General features: G+C 50.9%; 1 protein-coding gene across 4 annotated transcripts in view; it reads left to right on the top strand.

Moving 5' to 3' along the window:
• Wscd1 (WSC domain containing 1) overlaps window positions 1-18,873 on the top strand; it is a 42,581-nt gene extending 23,708 nt beyond the window's left edge. For all 4 annotated transcript variants that reach the window (XM_052756318.1, XM_052756316.1, XM_052756317.1 and 1 more), the window contains 4 exons: window positions 11,028-11,187; window positions 12,218-12,382; window positions 14,976-15,176; window positions 17,870-18,873. In XM_052756318.1, coding sequence (XP_052612278.1) covers window positions 11,028-11,187; window positions 12,218-12,382; window positions 14,976-15,176; window positions 17,870-18,222 — 879 coding nt within the window. In that variant the 3' untranslated portion in view covers window positions 18,223-18,873. The remainder of the gene's footprint in view (window positions 1-11,027; window positions 11,188-12,217; window positions 12,383-14,975; window positions 15,177-17,869) is intronic.
• The last annotated feature ends 1,842 nt before the right edge of the window (window positions 18,874-20,715 follow it).

The following is a 20,715-nucleotide window of genomic DNA, read 5'->3' as shown; positions in this document are numbered from 1 at the left end:
TACTTGCTCTGTGGCAGGATGAGGAGTGGGCAAAGGCAGGTGGGAACTGCAAAGTTTACAGTCAGGAGTGTATGAGGTGGGGTAGGGAGCCCTGTGTCCATAGAGCACAGAGGTATTAGGCTGGGATTCAGCCACCTCACACTGTGGTGAATGCTGCATCTCTGTAAGTGATCCTAGGTGAAGGCGGGCTGGGGGCTGGAGCTGATGCAGTTGTGTTGGGGCTCAGGAGCCTTGATGCTCTGTGGTACTTGACAGCACAGAAGAGCAGAGCTAACGGGAAGAGAGGGCATTGCTTGTGATGATGGTGACAATGATGATGGTGACCTTGACTATGAACAGGAACTTACCCTGGTCACACATAACCACACAAGGTACTAGCTATTTCAAGCACTTTACCTGTGTTAACTCATTCAGCCTGCCTGAGGCCTAATGGGATGGATGCAGAGATGATCTGCATTTGGCAGGTGAGGAAACTGAGGTAGCTAAGGCAGAGCACTCGGGCTGTCTGCCCGTGCTCATGTAGCAGCACTGGTGGAGCCGGGACTGGACAGCTGCATGACTGACCTGTTGTTGGGGTTAAGGATGGAGCAGGGGCAGCTGCAGTGAAGTGGCTGTGACATCCATCCTCTGTCTCACCCCCACCCCTGCAGCCCTGCAGTGTACTGCCCTCTTCCTGCTTCCTCAGCTCTCTGGAAAGGCTTCTCTTGCAAGGTGGAGAGAGAACAAAGCTTTTCTAGGCACTTTCCTCTCGCCTGAGGACAGTGTTGACGCACTTCCCCCGCTTTGTGCCACCAGCGTTTTCAAAGGCACTGCCATCAGGACCCACAGGTCACAGAGCAGTCACCCCCATTTATTGGCTTGCAGGCGTCTGTTCTGGGAAATCACTTCTCATCCTCACAGTGGGAACAGAACTCAGTGGGGACACCCACACAGCTGCCAGCCCTGCCTGGGGCTACAAGGAAATAATGTACCTGAAGTTTTGAGCCATTTCCCCATAAGGCCCTCCTCCAACCCCAACTTCCTTCAGAGTGTAGAATGCCACTGGTCTAGACCAGGATAAAGGCAGACTTCCCAGCAGCTTTGGTGGGGCCAGGGCCTTTCCAAAGACTGCTTTAATCTTCTCAGCAGGGGACTACCTCATATCCCTTGGTGGCTGTAGGATTCAGCTCAGGTTTGCAGAGGGATAAGCTTGTACACAGGCACAGCCAGGGCTCCTGACTCCACCATCTGTGCTTTTAGACACTGCAGCCTCTCCTTGTGACAGAAAGTGAGGGAGAGGTGAGAAACATAATGGGAAAAAGAGAAAGTGCAGTCTCCATGACTGCACGCTTGGACTCCTCCGGTTAGCTTTGAGTAAGTAATTTGTGTAGACCACAGTAAAGAGATACTAAGGCAAGTCAGCTCGCTCCTGCCTCTCTCCCACTCAGCCTCCACCCTGGGAGGCAGCTCATTGCCCTGGCTTCCTATGGCCACTTTCAGAAACTGAATATTCAATCAGTTGCATCCTAGACTGGTTCATAACATCCCACAGCTACCGCTAGCACAAGACCTGCATTCTGCTGAACTGGCCCTGTTTTGCCAGACCATCCGCCTTAGAGATCACTCCATATGGGTTTAGAAAGTGAACTCCAGTCTTTCCCAGCCTCACAGATGTCCTATAATTTATTTAACCAATCCCCTACTGTTCAGCTTTTAGATTGCGTCTAGTCATTTGCTTTTACAAACAGTGCTGCAATGACTATGTTTAGGTCATTTTGTATGAGTCTGTAAGGAAAAGACACACACACACACACACACACACACACACACACACACACACACACACACACACACACTTTCCTGGGCGATGCTGGCTTCAGGAGGTATCTTTGTTGTTCAGTCTCTGTGGCCAGGTTGCCCTTGGCAAAGGTGGGAGGGGACATAGCCACTCCTGGAGGGGTCTCCTTCTTTGGAGAGGGAACATCCTAGGAAAATGTTCCAGTATTCTGGATGTGTCTCCCCCTGGGCAGCCTTCTAGAACCCAGAGAGCGCTCTGCCTGGTGGTTGCAGACAATAATTTAAAGATGAGAAACTCCTTGCTATTTTCAGCTCTCCTTCATATTTACTGGCACAAATCCACATCGCTACAGTTTTACAGTGAAGTGTGCCAGAAGATCCCCGCAGGCTCTCGGTATCATAAGCCGTTTGGCACCTTAGCACCTTGTCTGACTCCCCTGCAGATGCATCTCAAGGGCGAGTTACTGGCTTAGTTCTAGAATTTGCAGCAGGCACCGGCTCATCAGAGCCACATGGGAAAGATGCCTAAGGTTCTCAGATGTGGCCCGTGCCGTCAGAGCATCTAGCGTGGGAATCAGTTCACTCATCTCTTGTCGCAGCCTCCCCCCACCCTCCACCCATCGGATGGAGCAGGAGGGGACACTTCCTTGAGTCCCATTGTTGAGAGCTGCAGGGGTTTGCAGCTGTGAAGGGGTCACCCTTTACAGTGTTCAAACTGAAAGTGGCTTCTAGCAAAGTCCATTTAGCAGGATTTGGCCAAATTGCATAGGCTGATGTTTACAGTGGTCAAATCATGTGCTGGGTGCCAGCAGAGCCCAGCGGGGTGGGTGAGGCTCAGCACACTGCACGGTAGGGTTTATGGCTGGGGAGGAGCCAAGATGCATGGCTGAGTGAGGCTAGTGGCTGAAGGAGATGGAGGTAACTTAGAGGGGAGGAGGAGCTAGAGGACCTAGGGCAGTGTGAGCAGATGGATAAGGGAAGTGGACATTGATGGTCATTGTGTGGTAGCCACTATGTGAGGACCACAACAGTTCATTGCAAGAAGAGGCCCCTGGGAGTCGGGGGGGGGGGGGGGGCGGGGAGGTTACAAAGAGCCTTAACGTTGAGTGGGTTGTGGGTTTTGTTTTGTTTTGTTTTGTTTTAATTTTCCCCAACAGGAAACAGGAAGCTATTGATGGTACGGTAGGGAGGGGTGTTATGAGTAGCGTGACACTCTCCATCTGTAGGCAGGATGCTTTGGACCACAGAGAAGAGTGGAGCTGATGAAAGAGGGGTTCAAGCTGGTCTTCCTGAGAGGATGGGGGACACATCTGGGAGGAAGGTGACAAATCCTGTGTGGGTGGAGAGTGGCTTTGACCAGCAGAATTCTCTGTAGATCCTCCTAGGAGGCAGCATTCTTCAGAGTCAGCCTCGGAGACCCTTGGCAAAGCTGCCACAGAAGTCAACCCACGATGTGGCTCCGGAGTAAGGGATTTCCGCTGTGGCCATCACAGAGCCAGTGAAGTATCATCAGTGCATCAGAGTGCACCTCCGGTCCCTGGGCTGCCAACCCGTCTCCCTTGTCTCCCCCTTACACGTTGGTATAATGGGACTCAGGGCCTCAGCTTGCAGATTCCTGGGCTTAGCTTCACCCCAGAGCACGCTCTCAGCCTTGGATCTTGAGGGTTGGAGAATTCATTGTTTCAGGAACCCTGCGTTGTAGGATATTTAGCAAGGACCCCAGCTTCTACCCATGAGATGCCAACAGCAACTCTCCCCTCGAGGGTCACAACTCAATTTCACACATTGGCCGAGATTGGTGGAGGGTAAGACCCCACAGCCCTGGCGAGCTGACTTGAATGCGCTGCACGGCACAGCCCTGCCCTGCCCTGCCTTCCCTATTGTACTGATTTCCACTTTGCACATGAAGGCCTGGGGGTGGGGAAGGCACTGGAAGTTGGCCTGACCATGGCCTCTGCAGGGAGTCGATTCCTGACTTCCTTCCTGTACAAAGTGAGTGGGTGGTGGGCCAACAGTGATGGGACGCTTGGCTGTACTTCCTTGTCCCCAATCCAAGTACTTCATCCCTAGAGAGGCCAGTGGCCGTGTCATGGCAGGACTGACCAGTGCCGGCCTCATCACATCTTCACTGGGCCAGAAAATAAACTCAGATGCCGCACACGGTGGGATCGAAAATGTGTCCAGATGTTGGGAGGTGGTGGTGCTCACCGAACGGTGTTCAGTGGGAGCAGAGCTAAGCCTGAGGGTGTGAACCCAGAGCAGCAGGTGTGAGAGGTGGTGCTTGGAAGCAGAACAGAGAGACCCTCCCTGCGGCACCCCCACTTCTGAGCTACCTGCTAAAGCTTCTTTGTGGGCTCAGAGATAAAGATCCCTAGTTTAGCGATCGTTAGCTAACAGAGATTTAAGAAGCTCCAGGAAGGTAACTGAACAATAAAGAACATTTGGGAGAAAAAGTCAGCCTCTAATGATCCGTTTTGTACTAGCATATGTTAATTATATGTAATAATGGATTTCATCCTGGCATTTTCACAGAACATGGAGTGTATTTTTACCGTCGGGGTCCATCCCATCACCTTCTCCTGTTTCCCTCCTCTTCCTCTGGATCCCATTGCTCTTCCCACCTAGGGGTTCTTCGACTTTCACATCTTTTTTTTATGTTGATATGAATTTCATTAGGGTTGTTTACAGTAGCATAGGCTCCTTACCAGTGGCTACACCACAGAAGAAAAAGAAAATGTATTTTTTTTTTAAACGATGTGTATGTAAGTCAGGTATGTGAAGTGAATGCAGTGCCTACAGGGACCAGAAGAGGGCATCAGATCCCCTGCTGGACAGTTGTGAGCCACCCAACATGGAAGCTGGGAACTGAACTTGGGACCTCTAGAGCAGCAGCAAAGACTCTAAACCACTCAACCATCTCTCCAGCTGCCCCTCCCCCCAAAAATGGATTTTTAAAGCCCTGTAAAATGGTCTTATCTACTTTCTGATATTCAGTGTTGGAGACAGAAGGAAGCTTGCTCCTTTTCAGTCACCTTCAAGATCCCGATGCCTCCTTCATTCCATGCAAGGTTCAGGAAGCAGCCAGGGTGGGAGGTAGATACTTGCATCGCGCTGGTTCCATCTAGGGTAATTAATTTGAAGACTGATATTTGTGTGCAAGAGCAGAGACTGTTGTGGGAGTGAGTATTCTAAAATGGGAAACAGTGAAGTCTGACACTGTCTGCAGGCAGGTTACTAAGGTGTGGCTGCCCCCGGTCGCAGTGCCTGGGGAACTGGAAAGGGAGGCATGGCCCCGAGCCTGTGTTTCTTCCCAGTTTACCTGCTCTGACTACATCCCCCTGAGTCCCAATAGATGGGAGAGGTCTACCCCAGGGAGACCCCAGCAACTGTGCAGCACTCACGTCTCTGCCAATGGTGGGGTCTGTGGGAGTCTGGGATCTGGGATCCTTGACATAGAAGGGTTTTGCTTTGCTTGGGCTGCATATGTGCTTTCCAGGAGCAGCTCAGCTCAGGACTGGTGCTTTAGGCCAGACATGGTGGCACATAACTACAATCCTAGCACCCAGGGGGCACGGGGACTGGATGATTGTGAGTTTGAGACTAGCCTGGACTACACAATAAGATTAGATCTCAAAAAGCGAGGGCTGTGGATGTGGCTCACTTAGGGAGCTTTTGCTTAGCATGTGTAAGACCCTGGTTCCATCCCTAGTACGCCTCATAGCAGAGTCACTTAAAAGCCCGTACAGAACCTGCGATACTGAACTGTGTATGTGCTTATAAAACACTTATTGTTTTAGAGGGTTGCAAAGGTAAAAAGGTGTCTGTTACAGAAAATTTGAAGATACAAAATAGAAATAAAACTTACCTATAACTTGACTGCATCATAAAAAAAAAACTGAAAACATAGCAGCCTTTTGACCTTATTCTCGGTATGTGTGCAAGGGCTTTGTTTTCTAATATAAACATTGGACCATTGCATCTTACATCCACCCTCTTCTTTAGTATGACCTGTACATTTCTGTTGCCATGCTGTGATTTTTGTGGCTGTGTGGCTTTCCGTTGCCATGCTGTGATTTTTGTGGCTGTGTGGCTTTCCATTCTCCCCTGCCCTCCACTCCACTCCACTCCACTCCACTCCCTGTCCCTTCCTTTCCTTTCCTCTCTCTTCCCTCTCTCTGCCTCCCTTCTTTCTTTTCCTCATTTCTCCCTCCATTCTCTCCTTCTTTCTTTTGTCTTGTGTGTGTGTGTGTATGCATGCGTGCGCGCGCGCGCGCACACACACACACACACACACACAAACACACATGCAAGAACTTGCATGTACATATGCATGTATATACCAAGGGACAACCTTGGTATCGTCCTCACCTTGGGTTTTATTAAGACAGGGTCTCTCACTAGCCTGGAACTCGATAAGTAGGCTAGGGATCAACCTGACTCCACTTCCCAGTTCTGGGATCACACTGTGTGCACCACCGCATCTGCCTTTTTAAAATGTGGGTTCTGGAACGCAGGTCCTCATGCTTTCAAGGCAAGCACTTTACCAGTGGAGCTAGCTCAGACCCACTTCCTTACTTCTTTTGTACTCTTGGTTTTCTTTCCTTACCTGTGAGCACATTCATAATTGTTTCCTTGAGCTACGTTAACAAGGGAGCTAAGGATTCGTGGTTTCATATGTACACATGGAAGGATATAACGAACTCTTAATATGTTTTCCAACTGTGTCTTGCCCTTCTCAAGTTGGTCCAAAGAGGGACTTGAACTTGTGATCATTTGAGTCCTAGTCCCTGCCTGCTATTCATTTGTGGTGCTGGCTAGTCCTGTCACCCCTGTCCTCCACCTTTTGTGCTGGATGGAGTGAGAATGCCTGCGAGAAAGAGGCACAGATCCAGCGATGTCATGATTTATGTTTTGTGGTGCCTCCCGAGTAGCCCATTGCCAGATGGTGATTGTGACAATGATTATTTCTCTAAGTCCTCTGGCTCCTTTGCTGGTGAGACACGTTTGAGGGGCTGACTCAGGAGGAGCTGGTTCTTGCCCTGATGGTTGGACGCCAGGCCTCTGGGTTCCTGGTGGTTGGGTGGATCTTTTCCAGTTCCTCTGTCTGATGACGTTTGGTTTTCATGGAAGGTATTCTCTGGGAAGTTGGTCTAGTTTGTCTATTGCCCATGGACTCGGGTCTTCCCAAAGCCATGACACCCCTACTGATACCCATAAGTCTCCTGGTGACACTCAGACTTTTCCCCTAAGCCACCACGTTTGGACTTTTCTTGTGCCCGTAGGATGCATGTGTGGAAAGGGCCTGACAAGTGAGAGCTTTACATTGAGTGGATGCTGGAGATCTAGCCCAATTCTCTGAGCCTTACCCACACTTCCACCATCACAGCTGTTGAGTACTCTCTGAAAGGCACCCGGAGCTCATTTCAGCCCCTGGATCCCACTCCCACAAATAGAGATATCCACAACCACAGGCCAGGCCTTTGCTCATAGCTCCCTGCAAGCCACAGAGCCCTAGTCTCTGTCTCAAGACCTGGTCCTTGCCTGATGCCCTCTCCTAGATCAGGCTCAGTCCCATCCTGCCCTAGTCCCCATCCCAGGCAGGTGCAGGATCAAGAGCAGGCTGTGCATCCATCCTGCCTGAGGATGCAGGCCTAACAGGCTCTCCTCACTCTCTGCTTGATTCCAACAACCCCACGTTATTCTCAGGCTTTCTGCTTGCTTTTTCTGCCTGGCTTTTTTCGACTTGTTCCCCACCCCCCTTTTCCTCTGTCTTTTTCTCCCATTGAAGGTTGGAGTGGGGGCAGGGGCATGGGAGAGCTGAAAGTTGGAAGAGAGATAAGATTCATCAATATTTAATTTTTATGGAAATCGTGTCCTCGAAATCCCATGGGGCTGAAAATTGTTCTGTGTTTTCAGGATCCACTGATGTCGCCGAGGCGGTTATGTTGTAAATAAAACTGCATTACTGTGTGCAGCTCTCCCGTTGCTCTGCAAACACCCGGAAACTTGACAGTTTAATCCACTCAGGGAAGCAAAAAGGTTTGGGTCACTGGTGGGGGCAGTGACAGGCATATGAGACGGGCAGCCCTGGGATATGAGAATGGAAGGTTCAGCCTCAGCAGCACCAGTGCCACTGGGGAGAGCCAAGAAGGAGCCCTCGGACCTCAGACTGGGGAGACTGTTAGCCTTGGCAGGGATCCCAAGATAGCAGGGCCCTGGGCTTGCAGGGGGAGGGGTTCCAGGGTGAGGCTGGCTCAGAGGTAGCTGCTTTCTCCTCCCTCATAGCCTTTGATGCTCTTGACCTTAGCTAGCAGGAATATGGCATGGTTTGTTGCCAATAGCTTTTGATGGTGGTAGAATCTAGAAAGGATGCATTTTCATTCATTCATTCATTCATTCATTCACTCATTCATGTGTTTGTTCATCCATAAAACACTTACTAAAAATCTGCCACACATTAGACACTGTTTTAGACCCTGAGGATGCAGCAACATGCAGGACACAGAAATCCCTTCCCTGTTTATGTCCTCATGAACAGAGCAGACAACAAACCAGGAAAGGAAATAAAATAGACAGTATGCTGTGCGGTGGTGAGTACAGCGGTGAAGAAAAAGGCAGGAAAGGCAGCAGGTGTTTACACACGAGACGTTCATCCTTAGATGTTTCACAGCAGCTTTATCCACAGTGGCTAAAAACGGGAAGCAGCTCAGATGGCCATCAGAAAGTGAACTGGTCAACCCATGGTCCATCCACACGTGGAATTCTATGTGACAGTCAGAAGCTACCAATGTGTAAAGGGATGGGGATGGATTAAACAAATGGTTTTCTGAATGAAAGAAGCCAGGCTTACAAAAATACACACCCCGTGATCCTATTTATATGATGCTCTAGAATGGATGCCGCTGATCTGCGGTGATTGAAAGCAGGATACCAGTTGCTTAGGCTGAGGGAGGGAGAGATGAAGGAGAAAGAACAGTAGAACCTCTAAGTGGGTGGAAATGCTGCCTGCCTCAATGTGTGTTCATCATAGCTGACCAAGCTATAGATTTATGGATTTGGGATCAGAGCATTTCATTGGGAACTTAATAAGCAGTATTCGTATAGAGCCAAGGGGAAGGTGGGAGGGCACTGTAGTTTGGAAAGGTGTAGGCAGAGGAGGCCTCACTGAAGTGGTGGCTGGAAGAAAGTGAGAGAGGGTGTGTGGGGAGGAACATCCCAGGCCCTTGGAATAGCAGGTGCAAAGGCCCAGGGATGGGAGGCTGACTCAATAGCCCAGGAACAGAGCGAGCCTTTGTCTTAGCTGACTCAGACTGCTGCGTCAGCACCACGGACTGGACAGAGTAAACAACAGGTGTTAACTAACCCTCACATAGCTCTGGAGGGTAAAGCTGGAACCATGACTTGGAGGTACCAGCAGCCTTGGTTTCTCCTAAATCCTCTCTCCCTGACCTGTGTCTCCCAGCGTTGTTAGATGCTTGCCTTGGCCTGCCCTTCCTGTGAGGACAGCAGTCACAATGAAGGGCCATCCCAACCTAATGGCTTCATTTTAATTAACTCTATAAAGACCTGGTTTTTAAAACTCCACCATCACAGGCTGTGTGGGCTGGAATGAGCAAGCCACCACCAAGCCACTGTGTGCTCCCAGAGGGCAACATGGGGGCCTGGGAGCCCCCACCAGGGAAGGTTCTACTGAAGGACAAGGCAGGACACTGGTGTGGTGAAGAGAGGGGCTGAAATTGCAGGGACCATACCACTTTCCACCAGTTCACATCCACAGGGACTCTTACTTCCAGAAAAGCTGGCTGGCCAGGCCACCAAAGGGGCTTATTTGTAAAGCAGTGTGGGGCCCATGTGTACAATCGACTTAAAGACACAGTGGTGCCTGTCAGTCCCTTGTGACAGTGGGCACAGTTGCCATCCTCGTATGAAGAAGGATGAGGGAGATGGTGGACAGGGATTTCTGGGCTCAGAGGAGAGGGTCTCCTGTGCTGTGGGAGTCAATGATTAGCGTTTCTTCCTGAGTGCATCCCCCAGGCTCTGCTTCGCCTTCCCTGGCTACGACACTATCTCTTGTCTAACACAAGTGCATAGCTCCTCAGCTTTACCAAGCCACGCGCAGAAAACGCTATTGATTTTCCTTATTTATTTATGAGATTTCTTGCTGTGGGCAAAAAATAAAAAGGTTTGTGCAGCGGCTCCCTTCGCAGCAAACACCATCCTCCCCCCAACTGCCTCCTTTTGTCACACAGGTTCTGTGTCTAAGAAGCCTACTGGGGTGGGGCTGAATGTCCAGCCTACTGCCTGGCACATAGTGGGTGCTCATAGACATGTGTTAGGGGAATGGGTGCATTTTTTTTTGAATGAGCTGTGGTAAACACTCAAAAGGATAAGAAAGCCAAATATGTCCCATTCCTATGTGGAATGCCTACTGTGTACCTGGTTAAGCATCTTGTTCATTATTGCACAAGTGAGCCAGAATTCACATCCAGGCCTTCAGGATTCTCTTTCTGCTATATGATGCAGACACTCCAAAGGGGAACAAAAACCCACTTGAGAGCTGACTGAACCCTCAAAAAGAGGTGTGTCCAGTCTCTGTCTGGTAGAGACTTTCCATTTTCAGAAAGGCCTCATCCATCATCTGAGCATGTCAGGAAGGAACAAGATTTGTGTTTCTCTACTCATCGGTCTTTGGGAAAAAGACCATAGGATTTGTCCCCACTCTGTTGTGGGACTCTAGGCCAAGGTTTGGCTTTTGTTCCATTCCAGGGGGCATAGTTAGCTAAGGGAATTGGGGCCCCTCTCAGGGCTTAAGATCTGTTGTCTAATGATGCGGCACATCGTGCCCTGAGCTGCCCTGTGGCAACAGAGCTGGCTCCCTGTCCTCACGAGTTCACATATGTGGGTCTCTTCCCTGATGTCCTCACCCACACTGCCACTCCTGCCAGACGCCTAGCCACATCCCGGGTCCTGTTCCAGGATCTGCCCAGCTTTCTGTGCTGTTCACCTTCTCCCCTGGTGACGCTCGGGCAGTGTGGTGACAGCTGGCTTGCCTCCTGTCCACTCTGAGCTCCTGCAGGGCAGAAGTCACAGCTCACTTCTGTGACTACCTCAGGTTTGGACACAGAGCCTGGTGGTAGTCCCTGCTGACTCTGTGTGAGTGGCAGCACCTCCACAGCGTGCAGCTCACACCTGGACTGCAGGTACAAGCCACTCACTCGCTTACCTCACGCTCCTCCTCTCCTTCCCTACAGGAGTTTCCTCTGGCCATCCTCCGGGGCTGGGACTGCTACTGTGCCTACCCTACCCCCAAGTTCAGCCTGCGGGATGCTGTGGATGGAGCATTGTGCACCCAGGCCCCTGAGGCTCAGGGGCTACCTGGCTACTGTGAGGTCTACCAGACACCTGTACAAGGTGAGCTCTGCATACCTCCTGGACTGTGGCATTGGTCTGGAGCAGTGGCTTTCAACCTTCCAAATGCTGTGACCCTTTAATACAGTTCTTCATGTTGTGACCCCAACCATAAATCTATTCTCATTGCTACTTCATAACTGTAATTTTGCTACTGTTATGGATTTTAGTGTAAGTATCTGATATTTCTGACCATCTTAGGCTGTCAAATCTATGAAAGGGTCATTCAAACACCAAAGGGGTCACGACCCACTGGTTGAGAATTGCTTGTCTGAGCCCAAAGAGCTCCCAAAGCTAGAAAGACTAAGTGTGCTTGACTGTGAAGCCACAGGGTAAAGGGTATGTTGAGTTCCCTGTGTCTCTTCTCAGCGGATAAGGGAGAGAAAAGGGAGGGTGAGGCCGGGCTCCTTTTGAAAATACGAGCCGTTGGGGATGGTAGAGGAAGAGCAGAGTGGGGGGCCTCAGGGGATAACTCAAGACTCAGAGGCACAAGAAGGGTCTCAGAAGCGTCCATGTGCTAGCAATCCCCCTGGGGTGAGCAGCATCACATTGGCCTCTGCTGGGCCTAGGGACTGATGAGGGACTGATGGGGAAGACTAGCTCATAGGGAGAGGCATCCCACTGTTTTCCAGTGCCTCCAGGGATTGTCCCTTAGTGACTTGTACTTCTTCCAGCAGCCCTGGGGAGGGAACATAAGAAGCACAGTTGTTGGCCTGAAATCAGCCCAGCTTCAGTTTATTGCACTGCAGTGGCATGGCTGGGTCCAGACACAGCCCTGTCCACCTTCCCTAGCAGAATTTGGAGTTCTCTGTGTTATGCCAAGAGGCTTTGGCTGTCCCATAGAGACAGAGTAGGGTGAGCATTCCCAGCCACCAGGGATGGGAGGTTTTATCCCATCATCAGCCACTCACCTGCATAGCAAGGTGTAGGTGACAAATGGCTTCATTGCCAGTCCCTGTCCAGAGGACTCCAGCAACAGCTCTGAGATCACAGTGCGGGTGAGTGACTCCATGGTTTACTTATGGACTTTCAGACACCCGGTGCACAGACAGGAGGTTCCTGCCCAACAAGTCTAAGGTGTTTGTGGCTCTGTCGAGCTTCCCGGGAGCTGGGAACACATGGGCGAGGCACCTGATCGAACACGCCACTGGCTTCTACACAGGAAGCTACTACTTCGATGGAACCCTATACAACAAGGGTAAGCCAGGTTGCTGGGGGAGAAGAGGCAGCCCCGTAAGGTCCCCTCACAAACCCGCTCTCCTCAGAGCACTGAATTTTCCCATAGCTCCCCAGTCATTAAGGGTGAAAGTTAATCTGTTCATTCCTCTTTTTTTCCAGGCAAAAGGGTAGCTCATCAAAATGCAGTTGCTTTTTTTAAAAAAAAAAAAAAATTGGTCCAGAAGTGCTCAAGAACTTTATGATTTCTAATCTTTAATCTTTCCCTTGTAGAAATAAGAGGTCTCGTTATGCTGAGTAAATTAACTTAAATGGCTCAAGTTTGCCTGCTGCTCAAGAATGAAGACCCTCAGACAAGTCAAGTGGCATCTAAATCTGGCAAAATGTATTTCTCAGTTGTCAAGTGGCACAGCATTTGCTCTGGGTTTCTGAACCAGCGTTGGGTTTGCAAAAACAGCCGACACTGTCGGAAACAAAACAACCCAGAGGGACAGATGTGTCTGTGTTTGGCAGCAAGTTCTTAAACTGGCTGTGCATGGGTAGCCCAGTCCCTCTTCCTTGAGATACTGAGGGCACCTGCAGATGCAGGAGCCAGTTGCTAGATAAGCACATGGGCCTGCTTTCTCTGGCTGGACCCAGGCTGCAGTGACCTACAATGTTTGCCTAGAAGGCCTGTACCAGCTGCCGGGACATACATGTAGATAAGTGGCCCAAGAGTGGAACAGCCAATTTCAGGGCTGCCAAGAGGCACCTGGGCTGTGGGCTCTCACACATGGCCTGACAATTCATTGAGCTATAGTTTGAATCTTCCTCTTACGGCATCCTAGCCTGTCTGGTAAGATCAATCAAGGCAAAAAGCTTCTGGTGTTTGACCCATGGCAGCAGTAAGCTTTGGTGGGTAACCCCCAATTCCGGGTTTGAGAGTTGCATTTTCCAGGCACCAGGGAAGCGCCGATGCCACTGTAGGTATGGAGGCTTTGAAACCTCTACCGAAGGGAGGCATCTGGACTGTTTCCGAAACCCCAACACTAGCTTGCGGAGATTTAAGGAGCCTGTTCTATGAGCTGGGTGTCCTGGGTGAGGCTGACCTATGGGCTAAGGACCCCAGGTGACATATTTCCAGAAAGCCTCCAGAACATGCCACTTTGTGGGCTCTTCTGCTCTGCCCCCTTAAGCCCCTGTGTTCTGCGCTTGGGCCACACCACCTTCTAATCTAGAGCATTAAGATCAGGGTCTGCTCTTGTTCCTTTATTGCGGTCGGATTCATCCTTCCTGTCGCTGTGACCAAGTACAGTGGAAAAAGTAACTCAAGAAAGGAAGGAAGGGTTTATTTGGCTCACAGTTTGAGATGGAGTTAGAGGAGCAGGAGACTGCGGTAGCTGGTCATACTAGATCTATCCGTGGTCAGCAAGAAGAAAAGCAATGAATATCGGTACTCAGCCAGCTCCCTCCTCTTACGTGATCCAGGACCCCAATTCAGGGAATGGTGTCACCTTCCTTTAGGGGGGATCTGCCTCGCTCAATTAACCCAATCAAGATAGTCCCCCATGGACATGGCCAGTGCTACATCCCTCGCAGGTATGCCCAGAGGCTTGTCTCCTAGCTGAGCCCAGTCTTACCAAGTTGAGAGCACCAGCCATCAGCTGATCCAAAGTTCAATACAGGAGCCATGAGGACCTTATGGAACCCTGTGACTCTGGGGACCAATGAGTCCAGTCTGATCTTTTCAATCAGTTGTCAGTCAGATTCTGAGTACTCAGTGCTTTACCAAAGATCCAAGGGAGGGTGTGGATAGTAGAGAGGTGTGGTTTGGGGGACAGCTCTCCATTCATGGAAGTGGATCCTGAAGTGCTGTGAGTGACGCCTTCACCAGACCTGCCCTGGATCCCGTAGTACAGAATCTCTACTCATATGATAGTCCAGGACCTGAGATAGGATATGGTATGAGTCATAGAGAGTCGACCATTGTTTACAGCCACTGACAATGGTAGCTGTCTTGGCTCTACTGGAGAGGTGGCTAGAAGATAGGGCCTTCACAGGAACACTCAAGGGTACGTGGACAGAGATCTAGCACAGTAGTCAGGTTGCTGTGTGATATTGTGTAGGTCACACACCCACTCTGCCACCTACCACCCAAGTGCCCTGGACAAATCAAATTACCCTCTGGGCTCATCTGGAAAGTTACATGGACAGTGATTCCCCTTCAGAACACAGTAGACTCAGTGGAGGCAGCGTAGGAATGACTGTCATGCTGAACCCTGGGCCAAAATTCTATACAGTGCTCCTCTGACATTATCTCCCTGGAAAGTCCAACTTGTGTGTCACCTTCTGTATCTATAGTTGTTGGGACCCTGCCTTTTTGAGCCCCAGGGACTGCAGGAGGTAATCTGCCTCATGCTGATGTGAACATCATCTTCTCTACTGATAGACACCTCCTGTTCACACTTGCCCTGAGACAAGAGTCACTCCTGTGCAGACCTCTCCTGTCCCCATCCATAGATCCCCCAGCACCCCCTCAGATGCCTCAGTCCTTGTGTTATCATAGACGTGGGATCACCACAAGGGGGACTGAGGGTACCTTCCTCCACAGAGGCCCTCCCATTCCTCCTGAGCAGGGTTCAAGGGTGAGAAGGACCATTGGCGGAGCCGACGCACCATCTGTGTGAAGACACATGAGAGCGGCCAGAGGGAGATCGAGATGTTCGACTCCGCCATCCTGCTGATCCGGAACCCCTACAGATCTCTCGTTGCCGAGTTCAACAGGAAGTGTGCTGGACATCTGGGATATGCCCCTGACCGCAACTGGAAGAGCAAAGGTGAGGGACAGAGAGCTGGAGCAGGGGACTGACAGGGTAGCAGAGTGGTGCGGGATCAGAATACACGCTCCCGGCTGTGGAAAGGCCTGGTTGCGCTCACTTCTTCCCCATCCTCTCCAAGCCTGCTCTGTCCACACAGTGTGGCATTTTATATGACTGCCATGCAGATGGCAAGCCGGATTTCTCCTCTATCCACCCCCAGGCGGGGGATGAGGTCGAAAAGACCTAGGATTTGCCTTAGACCTGAGACAGCCCTAGATGCACGTGGCCCTGTCTGCCTCTCTGCCTGAATTAACAAGGTCCTCCTTTAGAAAAGGAGGCTATACTCACATGCTGTTCAGAAATGAGAAGACAAAGATAATGTGCATGCCGAGTCTGCGTCCAGGGTTCAGCATGACAGTCATTCCTACGCTGCCTCCACTGAGTCTACTGTGTTCTGAAGGGGAATCACTGTCCATGTAACTTTCCAGATGAGCCCAGAGGGTAATTTGATTTGTCCAGGGCACTTGGGTGGTAGGTGGCAGAGCTGGGTCTTAATCCTGCTTCCTAGACAGCTTAGACTACTGCAACAAGGCACCAGAGAGGGAGGCTTAAATAATAGTTCTTTATTCTTCATGGTTCTGGAAGGATTCAGTGTCTGGTGAAGCCCTTCTCCCAGCTTCCAGACAGCACTCCATGGCCATATGGCAGAGACCCTCTTCTTGTAGGGACACTAATCCCATCTCAAGAGCTACACCCTCACCATCTCATCTAACCTAGATGGTCTTCCAAAAGCCTCTTCTGTATGCACCATCATATTCAGGTCTAGGGGCTTCAATATATGTTACAAACATTCAGCCATAACACCCTCGTTTCCTGACTTGGAATGGAAGCTCTCTTCGTGGAGTCAGCCTGTTGACCTCAGCTCCTAAAAATGCTACCTTTGGTCAGGCCCTAGCTGAAGATTTGCCCTTGAAGCGCTACCATCTGGCCCTTGTCCCCCTCCATTCATACATTGAACCCTAGTCCTCAGTATGATGACATCTGATAGAGGTGGCACATCTGGAGGTGACAATGTCAGTGAAGTCATGAATGAAACTCCACCCAGGACAACACTGGGTGGAGATGCTGCAGGGCCCGCGCCAGATGAACCTGTGCTTTCCGGAGCTGACTGGTGGTTTTCAGTCAACCCCTTCCCTATTGCCTTCTGCCCAGACCAGACCCCAACAGCCATCCTTAGCTGCTTTTAGGCATGCAGGGACAGTGGCAAGGGATCAGCCCCCATCAGCCTACAATACTCATGCTGAACTCGGACCCTCCACTGACTCCTACAAGCCTTAAAACCCTGAGCAAGCTTCGGCTCTCCCCCCAGAGACCAGTTTTTTTCATCTTCAAGCCACGGATTGTCTGATCTCATAAGATTATTTTGAAGATGACAGGAAGCAAACCATAGTATGCCAGGCATATCAATAGCTCAACTATGGAAACTCTTAGACAATATGGAAATATTTTAGGCAAAATATTGTTCAGCTTAGACTGTTTTGGAACTTTCTATGTAGCCCAGGCTGACTTTGAACTCACAATTCTCTATTTCAGCCTCTGGAGCGCTGGGACTATATGTGTGTAATAGGTCTGCTGCACCTAATTGGAAACTCTTAATTGAGACCATTTTTGTTTTCGTACTCTGCACTCTTCAAAAATAAATTCTTTTTGTTGTAAAAAAAATGGGGGGCATCTCATGGTATAGATCTACAAAAGCTTGAGGCCACCCTCTCGTCTATGGCTTCATTCTGCATCCTGCCCTCCCAGCAATGTCACGGGTTCAATTCGGCCATCATGGTGACAAGGCCCCCACATGCATATTTCACACACCACATTCTGTTAGCACAATAGACCAAACTGCTCAGCACCCGCATCTCACTAGGGCCCAGGAGCTGATGGCATACCATTAGTCATCGTAGAGCAGTGGTTCTCAACCTTCCTAAAGCTGAGATCTTTAATACAGTTCCTCATGTTGTGGTGACCTCCAACCATAAAATTATTTTTGTTGCTACTTTATAACTGTAATTTTGTTACTGTTATGAATCATAAGGTAAATATCTATGTTTTCTGATGGTCTTAGGCAACCCCTGTGAAAGGGTCATTCAGCATCCCAAAGGGTTCATGACACACAGGTTGAGAACCACTGCCCTAGAGGATGTAGGCAAGTTGGTCCAGATGGCAGGCAGTAGAGCCATGAACATTGCCCTCTCCTTAAAATATGATGTGCCCAGGAGCCTGGGACAAGGTCAAGATGCTCAAGGGGTCATCTGCACAGAGATGGATTGCTTGGGTTTCCTCCTGATTTTGATCCTTTTATCTTGCTTTGTTATCATGCCCCAGGGCCCACAGGCCCATGCACACTCCTCCTTGTCCAGGATGGTCCCAAAGGTCAAAGAACTCACAGCATACAGGAGAGGACCAGTTTTTGATTGGCACATGGTGGGCTATATTCATCGTGACTTGGGACCCAGGATCACTGTCTTCCAGGCAGACCTAGGACTCTCCCAAGTTGCACCTGACAGGAACCCTTTATTCGCACTGGACACCCAAGTGGGTCATCCCGGGGTAGTGAGAGGTCAAAACCTGGCAGCACCCCTCTCCTAGGCAGGCCCTCCAGAGCCAGTAACCCCCAGGAGGCAGCTCTGACGTCAGTACTTCTCTCCCTGTTCCAGAATGGCCGGACTTCGTGAACAGCTATGCCTCCTGGTGGTCCTCACACGTCCTAGATTGGCTCAAGTACGGGAAGCGGCTGCTGGTTGTGCACTACGAGGAGCTGCGACGCAGCCTGGTGCCCACGCTGCGGGAGATGGTGGCCTTCCTCAACGTCTCTGTGAGCGAGGAGCGGCTTCTCTGTGTGGAGAACAACAAAGAGGGTAGCTTCAGGCGGCGTGGCCGGCGCCCTCACGACCCAGAGCCCTTCACCCCGGAGATGAAGGACTTGATCAATGGCTACATCCGGACAGTGGACCAAGCCTTGCGTGACCACAACTGGGCGGGGCTGCCCAGGGAGTATGTGCCCAGATGATAGGCCCACCCTGGCTACCTGCTCCTGCTGAGATGCAGTTACACTAACGGGCTGAACACTGCTCTTAGGGCACTGATCTGTGGACCCCTGGGATGCATGGCTGCCGGCACACCGTCAGCAAGGTGTTCTTGTGGATGCTGCTTCATGTGCGGGGGGCTCTTGAGCAGCACAAAGCCTACCCAGACAGATGCACATCACAGAACACCCCTTGCCAGACACTTACACATCCTCAGACACACCTAAACATCATCCAACATTCACAGTGCCCATTTTAATGTGCCTAAGCCACTTGAGTAGGGTGGGCCAGACACTCCCAGCTTTGCACACACAGCCAGATATGGACACATACACACAGGTGCCAGGGTGTATGCTTACAGAGACTGGATATCTGCCTCATACATACACATGTGCACACACTTAAGGCTCTGGGAGGCCCTGGACTTCCAAGGTCCAGCTAGGCATAAACTGGCTTTTGGGGGTCCTTGGCTCTGGAATACTGGACTGGACTGGCAGTATTGCTCTGAGCCGTACAGTGGGGACTGGGGGAGATGGAGGTGCACAGACAGACTGTTGCTGATGGGTACTGTGTGACCTTGGCTGCGTGTCTGACATCCCATAAACTTGTGTGCTGTGACATCCTGGCACTGCAAACACTGTGTCTCTGCTTCTCTCTTCTCCACGGATGGACATTGACAACACTGTGTGGCAGCATGGGGCCCACTTCTGCCCCGACCCCTACTCCTGCAAGCGCACATGCTGCCCTTAGAATAGCCACTGCTGTTCAGCACAGCCCTGTGCTAACACCACCAGGGCATCTAAGGGTGGTCCGCTTGCTCTTCCATCCAATTGGCTTGGGAAGCTGGGTCATCAAACTCTGCCTGTAAGGAGTGAGGGCCAGAGGATGGGATGGCAGCTTGACCTCTAGGGGATCTCCAGACTCAAGGGAGACCACATGCCAACAAGAGGGGTCTGTGGTGGGCATGAGGCCCTCGGGGGTACGTCTCGGGGACCACTAGGACTAGTTGCCCCAGACAGTAGGAAGCCCATGCTCTGTGAGGGTCACACTGAAAGGTCTATGCAAACCAAGTAGAGAGACATCTACCTTCCTTCTCAGCACTTCAGAGGTAGAAGCAGTAGAATCTAGCACTCGGGCTCATCTTCAGCCACATAGTGAATTTGAAGCTAGCCTGGGCTACACACACACACACACACACACACACACACACACACACACACACACACAATGCTATGTGTTCCTTGAAGAGGCTTGGCAAACCCTCTGCCTCTCCCCAGGTGACAGAGTCCTCCCTGATACTGCATCCCCTCTGACACTGCCTGTCACTGCTGCCATGTCACTGGCTCTGCCACACCCTCTGGCTTTATTTCTGTAGCCAACATTGTTCCCCATCCTTGGTCCATTGCTTTCATCAAAGGGCAGTGAGATACTGAAATGGTCTTCCTCAGTCACCCCCCACTCTGCCCTCTGTGCGACCCACAGGGAGAAGATGGGTGTGGCAACTCCCTCCTCCTGCCCCCTTCCTGCCAATCTCACCAGCTGTGGCACTGTCCCAGGGGTCATGGAAAACACATTCCAGTCACAGAAGAATGTATGTGTTGTGTGGTCTCCAAAGGCCTAGCTACCTCCCCGGGGATCTTCAGGGAATGCTCCATAGAGTCCTGAGGTGGTTTCGAATGAGAATGGCCACTGCTAAGAAAGGAAGGAGAGTCGGATGGAGAGTAGCACATGCACATGTGTGGAGGTTCAGGGGCCCAGGAACCCAGGCATGCTTGCAAAGCGATGGGCTAGCCCTAAGTGCAGGTCCCTTTACAGATGCAGTGGGAGGAGGGAGCGGGTAGGTGAGGACAGAGGAGGGACATAGAAATGGACTTCGCTCTCACAGCCTTTTTTTGTTCGGCCCAGCCTGCCACCTGAGACCGGAATAACTGCTTATGCTCACAGTCTTCTTGGGTCACCTTTGCGGCTTGTCTTGTGCTCAGAAATGGGTGTAGTTAGTGAGCAAGGCACAGCAGAGGGAGTAAGGGGTGGGGAACTGGTGAAGAGCAGGGTGGGTCTGAGCTCCAGAGGACTTCTCCATGAGAGGTGACCCCGGCAGGGCATAGGGTCTTGCCCTTGGAAGGCCCTCGGGGAGACATCCCTCAACCCAAGCAAAGCTATATAGAAGGAGAAACAGTGTGGACAGTTGAAGGATGGTCATGGGAAGGCCCCAACCTGCTCCCTGGCTAGATAGGGGTCCCTATCTGGGGTTTATAGGGTGGTAGAATGTACCCCAGAGCTGCTTCCCCCAGCTGTGTATCTGCTCCTAAACTTCCATGTCCTTCCTACAGAGTTTTAATCACACCCTGCCTCCTGCCTACAAGTCTTCTTCCCACATCCATGTCTTTTTTATTTTGTTTTGTAACTCACTAAGTTTAATTAGGGTTGTCTATGAAACCACAGGTTTGAAACTATTTCTTGAGGCATGGTGAGCTCAT

The sequence above is a fragment of the Peromyscus californicus genome, unplaced genomic scaffold (assembly GCF_007827085.1).
Source record: "Peromyscus californicus insignis strain IS unplaced genomic scaffold, ASM782708v3 Scaffold_3__1_contigs__length_106647218, whole genome shotgun sequence".
Classification (NCBI taxonomy): domain Eukaryota; kingdom Metazoa; phylum Chordata; class Mammalia; order Rodentia; family Cricetidae; genus Peromyscus; species Peromyscus californicus.
This window is presented reverse-complemented; position numbering and strand designations above follow the sequence as displayed.